This window comes from Molothrus ater, chromosome 4, assembly GCF_012460135.2.
Source record: "Molothrus ater isolate BHLD 08-10-18 breed brown headed cowbird chromosome 4, BPBGC_Mater_1.1, whole genome shotgun sequence".
In the NCBI taxonomy this organism is placed as follows: Eukaryota; Metazoa; Chordata; class Aves; order Passeriformes; family Icteridae; genus Molothrus; species Molothrus ater.
In genome coordinates, this window is record NC_050481.2 from 61,720,227 (window position 1) to 61,739,745 (window position 19,519).

At 39.9% G+C, this 19,519-nt stretch overlaps 1 protein-coding gene across 2 annotated transcripts in view; it reads right to left on the reverse strand.

Annotated features, from left to right (window-relative positions):
* Window positions 1-19,519, reverse strand: part of AFAP1 (actin filament associated protein 1) — a 111,094-nt gene that overhangs the window by 51,347 nt on the left and 40,228 nt on the right. For both annotated transcript variants that reach the window (XM_036382375.1, XM_036382373.1), the window contains exons 2-3: window positions 10,966-11,094; window positions 5,813-5,910 (exon numbers count right to left, since the gene is read on the reverse strand). In XM_036382375.1, coding sequence (XP_036238268.1) covers window positions 5,813-5,910; window positions 10,966-11,092 — 225 coding nt within the window. In that variant the 5' untranslated portion in view covers window positions 11,093-11,094. The remainder of the gene's footprint in view (window positions 1-5,812; window positions 5,911-10,965; window positions 11,095-19,519) is intronic.

The following is a 19,519-nucleotide window of genomic DNA, read 5'->3' on the forward strand; positions in this document are numbered from 1 at the left end:
GGAGAGATGTGTTCACCAGAGGGGTGGTAGAGCACTGAACAGGCTGCCCAGGGAAGCAGTGAGGTCACCACCACTGGAGCTATTTAGGGTCAGGTAGATGTGGCACGTGGGGACACGGTTTAGGGGGAGCTTTAGGCAAACAGCTGGACTCAATGATCTTAAGGGTCTTTTCCAACATAAATGATTCTGATTCTATGTCCAGAAGACTGTCTGACTGACTGACTGCTGTTTTGACTGACTGCTGTTCTGGTCACTTAGGATCAAAGTACATGATCCTTATAGCAGGTGCTTGGGGAAACACTGATATCATTCACTAGCACTGAACCATAGCTCAGAATGAAAACTGACAGAGCTTTTCTTATACACAGTGGAATGAAATGAAACCTGAGGGGAATATGATTGGGATTACAAAGGGTATCTGAAGCACACATACCATGGTGAGGGGAAAAGACCTACTTAAACACACAAAGACTGACAATGAACAGTTGCCAGTGGAACAACTTTAAAAATCAAATAGTGGGTTAAAGAAACCTAAAAGCTAGTGAATAGATTTTAACTGCACTGATAATTTAAAAAGGCCTCTTTACTTGTTTCTTCATTATGGAAGAACTTGCTCAGACCTGTTCAAGCTGAAAGTATAGCCAGCTCTGAATGAAACAAATAAATATTTGTTAAATTTATTTTTGTGGCTTTCAACTCTTCTTTTGACTCTGCTCCAGGAAGGAAAGAACCTGAAAATTAATACTGCCTTAAGATCATCTTTAAAGAGAAATGGAGAATAATAATTGTTTTTCAGTGTTAGAAAAAAAAAACGTAGATGAAACAGAGATTCCCAAATACCGACCTGACACGTGGACCCCTTGCTTCTGTTATGGCACTTTTCTCAAGGCACGCTTTAGAAAAAGCTTAAAAACTGGCACTTTTTTGTTTGCTATGCAAAGAATGATTAATATAATTAGTGATGTATTACCTCAAGAATCCTTTCAATTTCCAGGTGATTTTTCTTCTTCTCCAAGGACACTGTCTCATTTCAGCATTTTCTAATAAATATCTAGGAGTTTACCTGACAGGCAACCAGATAAAGGGAGGCTGTCAAATGATTTCCCCACAACAGGAAACCCATTTATACAAAGAACTCCTACAGAGTGAATGTGTATTGTGCAGGAGTGGGTTGGAGGAAGATGACCCATTCTTTTGATTCATATCTGCAGGGTTCTGGAATTCTGCTGAACATTTGCTGTGCTTAAATAATTATTAAATTGTCACTATTCCAAGAAAAACAAAACACACACTCGATTTCACTGTGAAAATCATGCAAAATAGCTAAGTGTGCTGTTTGTGTTTGATTTTGTTGGACAGCACAGTGCAATGAAATCACCAACTGTCAGATGTAATATGACAACCAAATGCTTGGAGGCTAGAAGTGTTCTGTCACTGTCATGCTGTGGATAATTGATGCCAGGAATCCTCAGGCACATCTGAGCAGCGGGACACGCCGGATATTATCCCACTGCCCCAGTGGAAAATGCACTTCAAGACAGCTTGGTGATGGTGCAATGATGGGATCCCAGGTGTTAAACCACCAGCAGCACTTTGAAGCATGCACAGAGCCTTGGCTCTGTTATTCCTCCAAACCCATCATCGAGCACAGCTTTGTGCCTGTGAGGAGCAGGGGAAAGCCAAAAAAGCAGCTGCTGATGAAGAGGCAGGCTGAATACAAGCCCTGGCAGTGAGCAGGTTCAGGAAGGAACCACAGAATATGCTGAGCTAGAAGGGATCCACCAGGATCATCAAGTCCAGCTCCTGGAACCCACAAAGTAATCTAGTGGAAGTTTTCTGCTGGGCTTTCAGGTAGGCTTTGGATCAGGTTATGCAATTGGAGCAGCCTGTGAGATAAAAAAATAGTTTTCAAACTCTCCTTAGAACTTAAAGGAGCTTTTGGCCTAGGATCTCTGTTGAAGGAATGGGAATTCCACTTGCAGTCCCACCTAAGGCGGCACTTGCAGCTACCCCTTCTGGACAGCAAAGTCAAATCCAGCATATCTGAACTACTTCCTGCTTTTTCACTGATCTGCCTTCCTGATGAAGTCCCTTCTAAGGGTGAAGTAGATGCTGGAACCAGAATTTTGACCAGCTCTCTGTATAGGGTGTCTCCCCAGATCCCTGAACATGTCCAGCCCATGGCCTGGGCTGTGCAGCAGCTGCACCTTGGGATGGAGAGGAGATGGACAGACCTCTAGGACCTGGTGCACGAAGGGCAAGCAGGCATGTGGGCACCCATCATGTCCAAGTTTCCTTCCTGGTAATTCTCTGTATGCTCATCCAGAAGGACTAAGAACAAATAGGACTCCATTTCAAACACAGTGACCTCCTGCTCTGCAGCTGACCCAAACAAAGCTTCAGAGCTGGCACTGAATTCCTGCTGGCAAGCTCAGACAAATGGTGTCTCAGCTCTGCAGAGGGACTCAGAGCTGCCCTTAAGCCTCACATCCTTTATCTGCAGCATTTCATTTGCCAACCTAAAGGAGCTGCACACACAGACTAAAGCAAGAGGGGATTTGGGCTTTCCACGCCTGACAGAAAGTCTGCTAGACCAGATGCAGCCAAGGAAATGTATGCAAAAGAGAATTACTAAGAGACTGTGCTTAGTGATTTTCTTAATTCAAGTATACCTAAGGTCCAGCTTTGTCCCTCAACTTTGTTCCTTCAAAGCCCACTGAGTCCAGGAAAACTCTGCAGGCTCTAATGTGTTTTAATAACTTGAGACTTTGTTTAAACTATTAACAGTATGTCTCAATAAAATGAATTTTATACTCTTAGTTCATGGGCTGATGAATAACAAAAGCGATAAAAGATTTGGCCTGAGCAAATATGCAGGTCTATTTACAGATTTACAAAGGAAGCCTTGCACAGCACCTGCCCACACATAATTCTGGCTCCTGGCACTACTTTAAGGAGTATTAAATTCCTTTCCACCCACACATCTTTACATAAGTAGAAACTTAAACACCAATTCAGACTAAATATTTTTGAATGCAGAAATCCTTGAGTGACATAAAGAGAAACAGTGGTGTAAATGAACCTTTAATTTTCATCACATTCAATAACTGATGGGCTAAACCCAGAGATTTTAAAACAGTGTGCAGTTTATTTGAAGTTATTGATTCCCACCTCCAGTAAATTCCTATGCTCCATCAGCACAATGTGCTTTCATTGGAAGCTGAGACCATCACTAGATGTTACTTAGCAAGTGGAAAAAAAACTTTCTGTCCTGAATAGCTGTCAAAAAGAGGTGCCATAGAGAATGACTTCCAACTTGCCATGTGAAGAAGGGCAACCAGCAGCAGGATATTCCTGCCTCTGGTGAGCCCAGGGAATTTTTCCCACTCAGCTATGAAAACACAGTCTATGAAAAGTGGCTAGGAAAGGTAGCTCAGTGTTTATATCACTGCAATTATGTGAAGTTTTCATAGAGTTTGGCATCAGCTACAAATTTTTAGGACTCCATTGATTCAGGGTGCATTGAAAATCACCATGCAAGAGCAGTAATGGATGAAAGAATTAGATCTTGGCCACTGGCACAAATGTCCTGTGTATGAAAAGAAAGATGACAGTCTCTGAACATATCAATAATAACAAGGGTTTAATAAAGAGACACCTAATAGTGAAAGGTTTCCAAGAAATGATCAATGATATAATGATCAATTCCATTATATCAATGTGACTTCAGGAGCAGAATTCAAAGTAAGACTGGGCTCTGAGCTTACCATAGTGTTCAAAGCACAAAAAGCTGATGGTTTTGTCTTTTTGTTCAGATTCCTCCTGGTCTTTTGCAGGACAGCAGCAGTCTGTGGTCTTTTTCACAAATTACAGTGTGCTGCCATATTAAAATATCACCACTTGTAACCTGTATTTGGGTACTGCAAGACAGTGAGAGGCTTGGGACACCTCCTGGCTCATCTCATAGTGGCACTGAAAGGGAGGTGAATCCACCACTGCCTGACAGCAGCAACAGAATTGCAGAAACACTGGCAAAAATCAGCTTCTAACACTACAGAAAAACTTGATGAATTGAGGTGAAAACATCCACAGTGTTACAGGCAGATCACAAGGGAGGGCCATGTTCAAGATCCACTTTGCCAGGCTCAACATGGGAAGACCACACTGCAGACCAGCCAGCTCTAACTGTGTCAACTTCCATGGTAATTCCCACAGTATCTCAGAGAAATATTTTTGTTATTAAAAATCCAAAATTAACCACTGCAAAAACCAGAGCTGACCTCCTGGACCTAATTCATACTTCACACCATTTAACTTGCTGCAGCTGTACCAACTTTAGGGGAATTTACACATTAGTGTATGAGAAAGGAAAAGGAGATGGGTTGTTCTAAGAAAAACAACTTGAATACTCAGAGCCAAACTGAACCCACACAAATATAAAAGAATGAGGATCTTAGTTGGTTTCAGTTTATGAAACCTGAAGTACCTGAAGTCTACATTTCAAAGGCATGTTCATTTTGCATAATTTTCCTGCCTCTTCTGAACTCTTTCCCTTGTAATTTATGCTGTACGTATTTTGAATTAAACAAAAATAATCAGTTTCTGGCGCTGTTAACCGTGAAATGAATTCTCTAAGTTTCACTGAATATTAATAACACTTGTTTTGCATCCATTAAATAAATGCATAATTAATCTACTGTCACAAACCTAAAGCTGGCATTGCTTAGAAAGAAAGTAAGATTAAGGTATTCCATACAATAAATGTTTGCTGTGTTTTTTCTTTTTTTTTTTCTGCAGTCCACAGCATTTTACAAAAGGCTGGCCAGGAGTTCCATTTCATATATTAGTTCCTATGTTCATAAGATGCTACTGGCTATATTTCCCTCAGGCCCAGGCATAAATGTGTTAACAAAATACCACACTAAAATGAGGCAGAACATCAGCCATCCAGTTCCTCTGGCCCTGTAAGCTGCATCTGAGCTTCCTGATTCAATGAACCTGGATCTCCATGGATGGTCCTTATCTCTGTGCACAAAATTTTCCACCCAAGAATAAAGAGATGGATACTTTAAGAGTATCAGTTCAACCTTCAACAGGCTAAACCACGATATGCTTACACTTCTCTAAAAAATGTTGAAAATGTTTTCTTCTTTCTGTAAAGTCACTATGGGAGAAGGCCTGAAACTTGTTTACATTTTTTTTCTATAACAAGACAGCTGCTCCCAGCTGGAGGATTGAATTACAGATCTCAATCAATATCTTTGCTATAAACACCTCTAAGAATCAGTGCATCTGCTTGATCTGAAGGGAATTTCCTACCAGACTAGGCAGGAAAGGCAGCACCATGAAATGAAGGAAGGATACTTCCTTAACTTTAAAACTCTGCATCTTCATTTATCAGCTGCTGAAAGGAGTCTTCTCGTTAGGCTTGCTCCAGGAAATGTTAGCAATAAAAGTGTAAGAAACTGTCTGGGCCCTGTGAGCTTGGCTAGGCCAACCTCCAACACAGGACAGGTCAACCTTTGAAATGAAGGCTATGTTGCTCAGATTTCTGTCTGAATTCTGAAAATCTCCAAGGAGTGCCATTCCACAGCCTTTGCAGGTGACCTATTCCCAGGCTTATCTCACCACAGGTTATTTTTTTGATGTCTCTTCTGCAGGCCAAACCGAATTCCCTCAACGAAAGCAGAGGTGAGAGGAATAATTATTCCCTGGACCTCCAGGCTCTTCTCCCTTGTAACCATTTCTTTTAGGACTTACCATAAATACATTCTCTCTTGTATATATTTATACAATTAAATATAACACTCACCAGCCACTGCTGAGGTATTTCTGGCAGAGGCATTTGAGGAGGCGCCGGCAAACTGTTGGCAACTTCTTGCTTCTGGACATGTTCTTTTATTTCTAAACCTGTGGAAGAGCAACAAACATCCCTTAATACCTTGGTGGATGCAAATGGGGTATTTTTTCCACATGTGGCTCCCATGTCTGACTGTCACACAGTGAAATCTGGCATGCAGTTCTGATCACAGCCCACCTCCCAAGTGCAGTTACTGAGGCAGGACAGGAAGAATGCTGGGAATTCAGGAATTTAATCAAGCAGAACAAACACATACTTGCTCTATATGATAATGACATATATGCTGTTTGGATCAACAAATACCAGACATTGAAAAAAAATTACAGGAAATCATTCTGAACTGCCCATCCATCTCAAAGTCAAAGACTTGAACAACTTTCAAACACGCTGCCAGGTGCCTGCCAGATAAAAACATTTATTGGCGGAATATGCCACATTTGAAAACATCCCAGTGGCACCATACAGTGAATAAAACACAGCCTGTGGGCAGTACATGACCAGCTGCCTTTTTTCAATGGAGATGATCAACACCTTTTTCCATGGCACATTTTGGCTGGGCAAGGCCAGCATGGAGAAACAAGCCCCAAACCATCTTCCATGCCAAAAGAATGGAGAAGAGGGTGGAAGAAGAGCCCCCACCTGCCTGTTTTTCCTGGAAGTGATGGTGACAGCTCTTTGGCCAAGCCCACAGTGCCCATGTTCCCTGGGACCCTGCTGTGTCAGTCAAAGTCCCAGGGGAGGCAGGATGCTGAGACACCCCAGCCTGGAGCACTGCGGAGGGACACTGCCCTAACCTATTCACCATTAACAGAAATGCACACTGAGAGTATTTTCCCACCATTTCCTTCTCACTAATTTTTTATTTTAATAACCTCATAGTTTTCCAGGTGAATTTGATACGGGAAAAGAATGAATGTAAAAGCTGCTTTGAGGGTCCTTTGTGCCATTGTTGCATCTCCCTCACAGGAGAAAAGAGGAAGGACTAACTCACTCTGTGTTTTTGGCACAATAATTTAAGTCACAGTTGAATTCCCTTCATAGAAACAGGATATTGTTTATTCTTCTAAATATCAAAAGAAGATTAGGGTGCATCTCCTCGATGTTCTGGCAAACATTCAGTCCATGGATTGTACCCTGCTTAACCCCAGATGGAATTTAGTTCCTAGTGTTTAGTTGCATTTTTAAAATACATATTTACACAGTCAAATGGATGCCTTTCGGTCAAGATCATGTAATTCTCAAAAATGTAATCAATGATGAAATGTTTCTTGTCATAATATCCCAGACCCACTGGCTGTGAAGTCATGGGCTGAAAAACAACACTGATTTATTAAACTGTCTCCAAAGACTACAGATTCTTCTTTCTTCCTACAAATCGAGAGAGTGATTAGTCTTGGGAAACATTCCTTTTTTCTTTTTTTTCAGTGTAACTTTCACTCATTGCTCTTTACATAGGATGAGTGATGAGTCCATATTATGACTGCCATCCATATCCAAGTCTCCCATGCTTTCCATAACAACCAGAAGCCATATATGAAGGTGTTTTTACTGAAAAAACCCCAAACAATTCCAAGTAAATACTATGGACTCCATAAAACTATTTTCCCCAGTTTTCAATCTATGTGTATGTTAACAGGAACCTGCTCTATCATTTAATTTCTTCTACCGATTTATACTGCAGAAGGAGTACAACAGGTTTAGGGCATCAGGTCCTGTTAAAGAAAACAGGCAGTGTTGATAGTCATATTAAATGCCTAAATCCAGCAACAGTTCTTACTCCAAAATAAACTCTTTGTGTCTTTGTTTTTTAGAAAAAAGTCTGAGTTTTAGAATGAAATGCCAAGTGTTTTCTTCAGACTTACACTCCACTGGGCATGCCAAGGCTCAGGAAGAAAAATAAGGTTTATAGTTTTGCCAGCTATTCAGAGTAACCACTAGTTTGGATGCAGGGCAAGTTGAGGCCAAGCAGCTACGATGTGAAGAACACATCTGCCCGGCCCAGTTCTCTCTGCTTGATAGATATTAGATGAAGAGAACAGTGTGCATTTAGGGGAGATGGAACAAAACAAGGCAAAAGATTTCTAAAGAATTCCCCAAGTAAGACCTCACTCAGTTTGAAGTGTTTTACTGAAACCCAACCAGCCCATCAATGTAATTTCCACACCTTTACAAAGAAAAACATAATTGTTCATTTCCAGACATTCTAACAAAGCCAGCCAGTTCCCAGTTTCCCAGATCCATCATCACCAATCCCCATTGATCTTACATGGTTTTCTCCAGCAATCAAACAATCCTGTTGGATTCACCCTGTTGATTTTTGCAAATGCAACTAAAGAGCTTGAACTCAGCACAGTCCTCAAGCCTCTTAAACTGTGCCAGCAGCCCAAGAGCTCTCGTGGAGTTGTGTGGGTGGAGTAAAACAACAATCTGAAAAACAGACTCCAAATGATAGCTCATCTTAGTTATAGAGTACTGTGGGTTGATGCGTCTTTTATTGCTTTTAATTTTAATGAAGAGATGAATAGTTTCAAAGGGATGGGAGTACTGAATGTTATGACCGATAAAAAAAGCAGCAGGGTCGGCTCCAGTAAAGTACATGACTCCCTGGGTAGCTTCACACACACTCAAGGCCAGGATGTGATGGCAGAGCTCGCAAGGAGGCAGTTCCTCTCCTTCCCTGCCTTGTTCCTGTCCCTGCACCAACCTCTCCTTTGAGCCAGCATAAGCATGTGTGTGGCCTTAGGATGAACCAGACCAGGGAAGTGACACTGGTTAGGACTAAACCAGCAAAAAAAAGCAAATAATGTTTGTGCTAGCAGAAAGGAAGAGGCAATACATGAGTAGCCTGGAGAGAGAAACTGGATGCTTTTTTAGAGGCCATGCTGGCTTAAATTCCACTCAACTACATAAACTAAAGTTTATAGATATATAAAGCATAGTCCTATGATCTCTTATTTAACTGAACTATGGGATTTCCTTAACTCTGGTTTGAACTAGAGCATATATTTTAGCAAAATATTCCATCTTGATAAGATGCCAGCAATGGCATGCAGAACTTGCTAAGTTCTTCCATTAGTTCACAGCTTCAATGCTCAAAAGGTGCTTTATTTCCACTTTGAAACAAGCATTCAGCATTGCACTTACTCTTGTGTAAGTCTAGGAGCTTGTTCTCAGTCACTCCTTTTCTACATAAAGATTAATTATGGCACCTCATTTTGGTTAATTTGAAGGCATATTCCTGGATCCTTTAATCACTTTTACAACTTTTCTTTGAAATGTCTACATTTGATCTCCTTGAAGGAAGGCACTAGAGGTGAGTAAAATGTTCCAGTAACAACTGCACTAGCAAGTGCTGAGCAAAGCCCAGCCACTTAATACATGGATCTCACAGGGATCTTGGTGATGGGTGGATCCTGTAATTGGATGAAATGGATCTTGTTACAGAGCCTGCAATAGGTTTTAAAACCTAAATGGTAGGTGCTGATGAGTGGAAAGCTATGGTTCTGGGGTCTTCTTATCTGTCACCACATGCAGAGACATAGACTGGACACACCTAGGAAGGTGCCCTGGCACACAGAAACTGGTATTCACACAGTTAAGACCTCTCACTCTCAAAGTGATTTTGATCTGAGTACAGGGAGCAGATCTTTGCCCAAGCTAACTCCCACATCATGCCTAGGAACTGATGGAGGACACGAGTCTGCTCAGGCCAAACTAATGCAAGCATCACTCCTCAATTTAACAGCATAAATAATTGAGCTCTAGAGTCCAGAAACATACTCAGCACTGTGAAATGGAGGGTTTTTCCTCCTGGAACACCATCCACAATCCCAAAAGAAAGAATGTGACAATCTTTCCCCATGTTTTCAAAGCTGGCAAAAGAATGACACCTGACTTCCAGAACAAGTCAAATGTTTTTCGTAATAAATCTAGTTGTAAAGATTGCAAGAAGAACATGCAGCCTCAGCTCAGCATTGCTGAGGTTATTTTCCATGCCAGTGAAATACAACTGTTTCTAAACATAAATTGCAGGTTCACCCCTACAGATTTTTGGGGAGTTTGGTGTATTTTGATGAGCTTCTGGAGCATGAAGACTCCTTCCACAATATGAGAAATTGGTATCTACCTTGTTCTCTCAGTGTAAGGTAAAAATAGTGGTGAGTCTTAAAGAATGTCGAAATGGAGAAGAGGACAATCATTACTTTAAAGATCTCCTTGGACTTGAATCCGACAGCAAAGACTATTTCTTTAATAAATGGGGGCAGCACTGCATTAAACAATACCACATTTTTCTAGCACCAGAGAAGAAACAAATCAAGAGAAATACAGCTGCTCATAATGTGGCATTTTTCTTCAACAAACTCTGTTATTTTTCAAAAATCTAAACTGGGGGTTTACACTGGAAGTTCTTCTGTCAGATGTAGTGCAGACAGAGGTCTTAGGGTCCAGATGTCACTGCATACAGCAAAGTGTGGTAAAAAATATAAGGGTACTGTTAGAAAAAATAGTGAGGAATGTTCTTCACCAAAGCTCTGTGGAAAGGTTCCTGTACACAGTGAATCACTTATGTTGCACTCAGTTCCATAATCGTGATGAAGACAAGAAGTTGTGCAATAAAAATGGTTTTAGATAGGAAGAAAACAAGAAAGTGAGTCTAATTGCAAAATGCAATCCAAACATTCTGGCAACAATTTCCTATCTCTGGCTTGGCACTCCTGTATCAGTTATGCACCAGACTCCACCTCAGTATCAGGCTTTTTGATGGATTTGGGTGATTTGACACAGATGAAACAGTGCTGTGGCCAGCACTCACTCCCTGGCATCAAAACTCACAAACAGCATTACTGGCACAAATTAAATGAAGCAGCCACTCTACCAGCAGAAGTGAAAACTTTCTACCTAGGCAATAATTCCTAGGTGTGCCTGTTGCTGTATTTCACTGCTGGACACAAAGCAAAGCATTCAGGAAAGTTACACTTTGGCTTCACCCTGTCTTTCTGTCTTGCTTCAATTTAGGGCTTGTCTTCAGCTCTTAAAAGTTATTTCACTGAGTACAGACTTATTCTGTGCATTCTGCAAGCGAGAAAACACACCCCAGCACTGACCTTTTGATGACTGTATCCTCAGGAGAATGTTAGTTATTACTGCCTTCTTCTCCCTGACAGTGGAAGTTAGATATTCATGGTCCAGAAGTTCAAGAAACAGGCGCAGCTCAACTATTAACTCTTCCATGGCTGAAAGACAAAAGAACAGAATTACTTTTTCTGAAAAGTCCCATTGGAAAAAAAAGTTAGTTCTCATTTATCTACATTCATAGATATTTTCTAGTATTTCTTAAAAATGTATGGTCCTCCCTGATGAAAAGAGACTTTAATATTATTATGCATTAAAGAACCAACAGAATAATCCATTAGTGAGCACTGCTGGCATTTATAACATTTATTTCCTAACTGGAAGACATAGCTTTTCACATGCCACACGATGAAGCCAGCACCAGACAAGTTACGTGCAGGAATGGTGGCCCCTGGCTTTTCTATTTCTGCCACTCTGGTTCCCCTCCCATTAACAAACTGCAAAAATTTCTAACAGCAGAACAAATTTAAGGCTTGGTAAAGCTTCCAGACACCACTGGTATTTTAATGAATCTTTCCTTCATCTTTTTTCTTCTGTTTGCTGTGGTAAGAGCTGGTACTGATTTTTCTTTTTTATGATCGCCAAAGACAAGCTTCCAATCTCTCACATGTTTTCTTATCACTCCCCAGATTCTACATGATGCATTTCACATTTCATCCTATTCTATTATTCCAGATCTCAAAGCTTTCCAACTCTAGAAAAAATTACATTCCTTCTCTCTATTCCCAGTGCTTCTCAATTTTTTTATCGATGAATTTCATAAGCATAGTTCTACTTTTTTCCTTTCAAGTTATCCCCAAAGTCTTGCATCATCCTGAGAACTGCAGTAGCTCAGACCATACATAGAAACACTTTTGTTAGCCTGATCATATGATCTCTTCAGCAGATTTCTGAGGAAGCCCATGATATTGAACCCCACTTTCATGCTTCAGTTCTCTCATAATTCTGAGATTCTCTGGTCCCTTTGCTTAAGGGGATGTACTATTTATAGTTTTGTATCCTCATTCCGAAATGCCTCCACTTAAATTTTTCTCTACTTAATCACATTTGTTTTTACAGTCTTTTCCAGGCCTAACTGGGCAACTGCTGCTAAGCCCCTTCAGACCTCTAAAAGGTACATTCTTTGCTGCTTACTCCCTTACCAGCTCTTCTCTACTCCTAAAACCTTTCTGATACAATTGTTTACCCAAGTGAACCTGGAATCCATTCTTCCATTTCTGAGAACATGTCAGGATGTTTAAACAACCCTTGTTTGAGGTGCATTTGCTTTATCCCACAGATGTCAGCTACACTCCTGCAAGGGACTCCTGGCCTATTTTTGTCTCCAAGAAATGCAGATTCTCCCATGCATTTGGAGACTGTACCTATGCTCTGACTGCTCTGGGAAAGCCAACAAACTCCTGGCAAGCACAGAAGATGTGCCAGTCAGCAATACCAGGGCATGAAAACATCTTAACAAAGAAATCCCTGAAGAAATAGGCTTGGGCAAGTATTTTCATAGAATCATTTAGGCTGTAAAAGACTTTTAAGATCATCAAGTCCAACCACAGCACTGCCAAGTGCACCACTAAACCATGTCCCTAAGCCCCACATCCACGTGGTATCAAGGACAGCGACTTCACCACTTTCTTGGGCAGTCTACTCCAATGTTTAACCATCTTTTCATAGAAGACATTTTTCATAATATCCGACCTAAACATCCCCTGGTGCAAACTGAGGGCATTTCCTTTTGGCCTGGGGTAAAACACTGGCACTCACCTCCCTACAACCTCCTTTCAGGCAGTTGTAGACAGTGGCCAACCTGAATCCCATTTTCTCCAGTCTAAACAATCTCAGCTCCCTTAGATACTGCTCTTAAGACTTGTGCTCCAGACCCTTAACCTTTAATTTTCTCAGACACTATTCATTTGTACATTTAACTCCACCCTGCCCAAGTTTTTCTTGGTGATGATATTCTTTTATTCAACTGAGCAGAAGTACTGCCATTACATAAACTGTCCACATTTTCAGGAACTATGTTTCCCAAAGATTTTCACAATATATTGGCAAGAAAAGGGTTTTTAAAATGACAGGAAAACTGTCTGTGTGGCTTCACAACGTAGCTCATGAAAAACATCCCATGGCTACAATGGTAATTTTTTTTGCCATCACATTTGTAGCTGTCTAAGCTCTCTAGAAATCTGTCAGAAATCCAAAGTATTTCACAACAACCCTATTACTTCCAGAGTTGGTCAAATTATGAAACAAATATTTACAGCATACAGCTTTCTGAAGCACAAAGGCATAGGTTCAGATTTGCAAAGTGACCACGAGACTCTAGGAGAAATAAAAAGTCCATATGACCAACAAAAAAAAAAAAAGTAATATCCAAATAATCAGCTCTTATATTTTTCTCAAATTATAAAATTTAGAGATAAGATGTATATTCCATTCTGTGTATAGTGGTCTCCACCTTTTAAGTATGCTTTGAATATAAAATGCATTAATATTGTTCATTTTAGTTAGAGAATATATGAATATTTTAATAGTTACTTGATATGATACATAGCTTTCAAAAGCTATCATTATCATACAATCTAGGCAATCATTGTGAAACCTGATCAGTATGCAGTACAAGAAATGTATATTTTTCATGTAGTTCTACAGACATATTTATTGTTAGTAACTGCAATTACTGTTAGTAATTGCATATATTACTGCACTAATATTTCTTTGCAACGCCATGTTTCCTGATTCTTTAAGGCAAGGGACTGTAAATAGGCTGAAAGGGAGCTCTGCCTTCACCTCTTCACCAAAGAATACTGTATGCCACAGTCACCTCACTTCTTTGCTGAGAACTTCTAGGAAGGGAAAAAAGGATGAAAGCATCAGATACCTTTGATATGCAAAGTGTACACAACTGTGTTATTAAAAATTATCAGATCCTCCTTCTCAGGATCTTATAATCTAATATAAACAGATGGATTGCACAATGAGAAATGAAAACAGAGCAAGAGGGAGTTACCAGGGAAAGAGACAGGGGAGCAAGAGGACAAGGGATAGGAAACCACAACTGGAGAGACTTCTGGGAGCTGCACCAGCCCAAATCTCTCCTGATTGTACCATATGTGGTACCAAATATGAGGCTTTTCTCTCTATCTTGGAGGAAATCTGCATTGCAGTCCCTGGTGACCCCTTCCCATCGACCTACAGTGACCAGCCCACCAAAGGTACTGGTGTGGGAAACTGTAAAGGTAAGAGGATTTCAACAATTTAACTGCCCCAGCAGAGGATTTAAACACAAAGTTTTGGTTAGGATGGATAAAAGGACGGGAAGATGAACCTGATACCAGTTGAGGCAATCCTTGAAAACACAAGCACACCAAAGCACTGCCCTGGCAGCACAGTGGCACTCACTGCATGTGCCCTGGGCCAGCAGTGCCTCACCCAGGAGCACAGAGCAAGGACAAACTGCTGCTCCTGCCTGGCCAAGCTCACAGGTGTGTCACACTGACTTCAGGCAGGCAGCCAAAAATGCTAATTCACAATTCTAGTGTGACAACAGAATGAAATTCTTGGCAGCTGCTAAAAAATTCGAGACATGAACACTCAGACATTGTTTCTACCAGGACTAAATGAGGGATGTATTTTCTTTTGTGGGAGTTAATAGTATCATAAATATCAAAGGGTGAAGGAAGAAAGTTCTGAATTTCACTTCATATATGCACCGAAGTCAAACATCTGAAAAGAAAAAAGGGAAACATTGTTCCCAGCTAGCAAGGAACACTCTTTCCACATATCCTAAAGCATACTTTCCTGTTAGTACTTCTGCTGCTTAAGGAAAGAGCAGGAATACTGCCATGGAGTGTATTGAAATAAAGTACTGAAAACTCTTTTTTCCAAGATGAACTTGTATGTTCAGAGGAAGAAACAAGTTTCCCTGTTGTCAGTCCTTGGCTGATTTTCTGGATTAAAAAATCTTATTTTCTCTTTCCTAGAAATGTGAAGATGTACTCACAAAAAAAAATGGAACTGAGTAACAGAAAATCTACATATTTTCAGTAAGCAATCATTATTTCTTAAATGGAGACTGAAAAAGTGCGGGTGATGCAAGCACCAAAGAAAAACATACTCCTCCAGTGAGAGATTACCCTTGGAAATCTGACATCACCATAAAGAAAGAATAATAATCAGAAGAAGGCTCCCAAAAAAGGGGCCAATTTATTTGACAGTTTTGGCTGTATTCTCATTGCCAAAGGAATTACTGGTAAGTGGCAGGTGGTGAAAGGCAGGGTGGAGCCCAGGGATGGTAATCACAACAGTAAGCTGCTTTTAGCTGGACTGAGGAACAAAATCACATTCCATATTAAATGATGAGAAGTCCATTCTATGCTCAACAGGAATTATAGGCCCCTAATGGGCTGCTGTAATTGCCATGCACAAATAAAAAAACAATGATAAATCCAGAAGGGTTTCCAAGACCAGCTCTCAAGAGTTTTAAAGTTTTTCAAATGGCAGCACATAAAAACTATATACACCAGCCAGCAACAGAATACACTAAGGCAAAAATAATCAGAAGAAGCCAATTACATCACACTGCAGATTTTGTTCCAAACCAGAACTAAAACCAAATGGGAATAAAAATGCATAATGATGCAATTATTCCAAATCTATGTTTACAGATAACTAGCTTATAACCTTTTTTTTAAAGAATATAGTTTTCACTTCCAGTTGATTTGAAAAAAATTGTAGGGACAGTTCTGTATCACACACATGATTTCAAGGTTGCTTAAACCAGAAGAAATGACAAGAATGAGCTCATTAGAAAAATGGTCAGATTGTTTTTGGTCAGTCCTAGCAATTACAGTATTTCTTAACCTTGCCATAGCATAAATGACCTGAAAGTGTTTTTCAGTTGACTAATATACACTAGTGAACTTTTAAAGAAAAAGAAATGCAGGTCCAGGAAGGAGGACAGGAAGTATGTTTATTAATTATTGTCTTGTCCATACAGCACAAACCTCCCACACTTCCAGGCTTGCATATCTGTTATAAATGCATTTACGAAAATACATAAGTATACTTTATTTTGCTTCAGCAAAATAAATTTTAATTGAGCTTCAGCTTTTTAGAAGATCCTATTGATCAGTTCCTTGAACATTGCTGAATCAAATTTCTCTGTGCTTGTGTTTTTTGTTCTCTGTTTGGTTTGTCATTTGCAGAAGTTGAAGGCTAGAACAGAGACTCACTACAAGAAATCACCTAATCTGACTTTGTATACAATACATGCCAGAGATTTTCACCTTGCTACCTCTCTGTTCGTGGAGAGAGGTGTATTTTTGGGAGTGCATCTTCCAGGAAAGCAAAAAATCTATGTCAGAATCTTGAGCCCTAGTTTCATGGGGGGTGATCCCACTTGACTTCCCCAAACAAATTTGATTGGATTAATGGGTAACATTGAGGCCAATCTTCAACCTATATATAAAATCTTCTTGAAACATAGTGACTCTCCCAATCCTTCAAAAAAACCTCACTGGTATTTGGGTACCAAGCAACATTGTAGAAACCAGACATGCGTTCTCATTTAAAATAAAAAGCAGAATGTGAACTTCATGCTTAAATCCATTTCTCTTGAAATAGTGTCACTATCCTTAGTTTTGGATGCTGTAATTTGAATATTTTATTAAAAAGCTCATAACAGACTACTGCTGAGGAAACCATGGCTGTTTTTTATAAAGCTATAAATATCAGGGACACTACAATGAATGCAGAGCCACAAGGAGACAAAAATCTTTATGAAGAAAAATACAAAATCACTTTGATGCACTTTCACTCAATCCTATAATGCAGTTATAAATATCCTGTACCCAGCAATTAATAAAAAAGCTCCTTTCATGACTATTTTATCATTATCCAGGAAAATATTTTCACACAGAAGCACACAAAATCTGAAAGCAAGCAGTGAGAGCATATTTAGCAGCAGGAAAAGTTTTTTAATTTTTTCAATATGCTACCAGAAACTAGCTGACATTATTTGAAAACTGTATTAGAATCCCCTGCCCTCAAGAAATAAAAGTCTTGTTGCTTGAGGAACACCCTATGAGGAGACAAGACTTCTCACTTGATGAGTTTTCTCTTGGTTGCACTCACCCTTCTCTGCTGCTCATAATGTACATAATGAGAACCATAATGTACAAGTGTGATGGACTCTACCTGATAAATATGCTAAATCCTGCATCAGAAAGTGCAGATGATCAGCTTGGGCATACATGGCATTAGAGCAAAGAATAGTAGTGTGTTAAAAAGGGGTGAACCCTAAACAGTAAATGAAGCCCTAGAGATGAAGAACCAGTATGATGCAAGTAAAACATAAATAAGGATTTCCATTAGAGTGTTTTAGCATAAAAATAATTACACCCCTCTAAAAATGGCAAAAAAACCGTTTATTGTTTAAAATTTGGCATTCCCCAGCCTGTCACAAAGATTCTCTCCAGACAGCTTGGGGTAAGAGAGGCAAAACAAATCTACTAAAAACTCCTCCTGTCTTATGCATATTCATGATCAACCTCAAGGGATCACTTCACCCACAACGCACATGTATTCCTCTTTCTCCTTCTCCTCTCTGCTTCAGATCTCAAGGAACTGGCTTTTACAAAACCAGCTTTCCAAAATGCTATCAGAGCTCCAAGTGCTACTGCTTCAATACCTGGGTGATAAAACAAGAGGTGGGAAGGCATTAAGGAATGTCTGGACAAGAAACAAGCTGCCAAAAATCCTGCTCCATCACTGAATTCTAGAGCCATGCCAAAAATCCTACAGCCATGCAATGAGTGACAGCAGTGCTGGGGTGTAATCCATTAGCAGGGTGGATGGATAAAGCATTTATTTTTTTAAGGTGCAAAACAATGTTTAAGCAATGTCACAGACTTTGGAGGGGAACGCTTGCTTGTAAGCAAATTCACAGACTCATAGAAAAAAAAAAAGAACTAAAAATAAAACAGAGAAGGGAAAATGAAAAAAGGAGAAATAAAAAAGGAAAAAAAAAAGAAAATAAAAAATAAGAAACAAAGGAAGAACCAAAAAAGAAGAAAAAAAAAATTAGTGTTCAAGGTATTTCTTTTTATTTCACATAGAACTACATGGAACTCATAATATGCTAGCCAAAAAGAAAAAAAATGCTGATAACTAACTAACTAAACTTACAGTGGACTTTTATAAAGTTGTTCAAGACTTTATCTAAAAGTCTGTTTTCCATCTGAGATTTCTATTGTTCCCAAAATAAATGTAACACACTTTGTAAAGCACATGAACATGGATTTCACCCTCGCTGGATGCCCAGCAGGCTGAGAAAGTCTCACCCCCCTGCCTCTGTGGGCACTCAGGTTCAGCTCTCTTTTTGGACTCCCATTATCCCTCTGCAGCAGGAAACTGGAATTTCTTGCATTTAACCACCTCCAAAAGTATCAGCTGCCATCATCCCATCAGGACAAGACATTCCAGGTCCTGTCTGCTGGCTCCTGCATTATCTCACCTCCTCCCTCCCTCCAAACCACCAAAGACAAGCAGCCACTACAGAATTAATGAACAGGCTCCAAATCCACAAAAGAAAAGCACTTCCCTCTGATGAAGAGGACAGAAAATCTGTGGTAGGAGGTGAAAGTCTGTGCCTGTCTCCAGATCCCAGGGGAAATGGGGCTCAGATAAGGCTGAGACCACAGAAACCAATGACCTGTGGCAGTAAAAACAAAGAGAAGCACTGCAGCACGCCCTGTGAGCTCTTCACTCGTGTCCCCAGCTGAACACAGATCCCTTCTTAGGGTAGAACTTCTATCAAAGTTATGAATAATTACATATCCAGAAGAAATGTGAGACAGTAAATTAAGGAAGTTAATGGAATGGAGCCACAGAATAGCAAAACAATGACAAAGAAATACAAATATGGCAATGGTAGGAACTGCACATTATAATTTGGTATTTCTGTATTGAGCAACACAATTTTATTATCCACGCCAAATAGCAAACTTTAAAATTGTTCAAGTCCAGAGTCTGATCATGTCATCCATGTGAGCAGGACAGCTGAAGAACAGTTTTCACTTTGTGAATCTGGAGTCCAGACTTCCAGTGTGCAGCTAAATTAGAGCCAGAAATGAGATAATATTGCATTTTATAGAATAGATCCATAAGCTCTCACATTTGGATGAGAAGATGGAAAAGAACTCCTTTTTTTCTGTCCTACAACACTTTTTATATGACAGTTCTCATTGCTGGGTTCATTATGCAGTGAGTAACTTCTGCCATATATTGATTATTGTCTGATGCTCTCCCCAAGGAGAGAAGCATGTTCTGCTTTTTCTGTCAGGCTTTTGAAAATTTCGATTAATATATGTACACATTGATACAGATGACACACATGATCCATAAATGCATGAAATATATTCTCTATTGAAACCAGCAACATGTGCCTTTCAACAGTGGATTCAGCTAGCTGTGATAAAGTAGGAAAGCTGTAATTCTAAAATGGGGAAATTCAATTCCCTCTACCCCTCA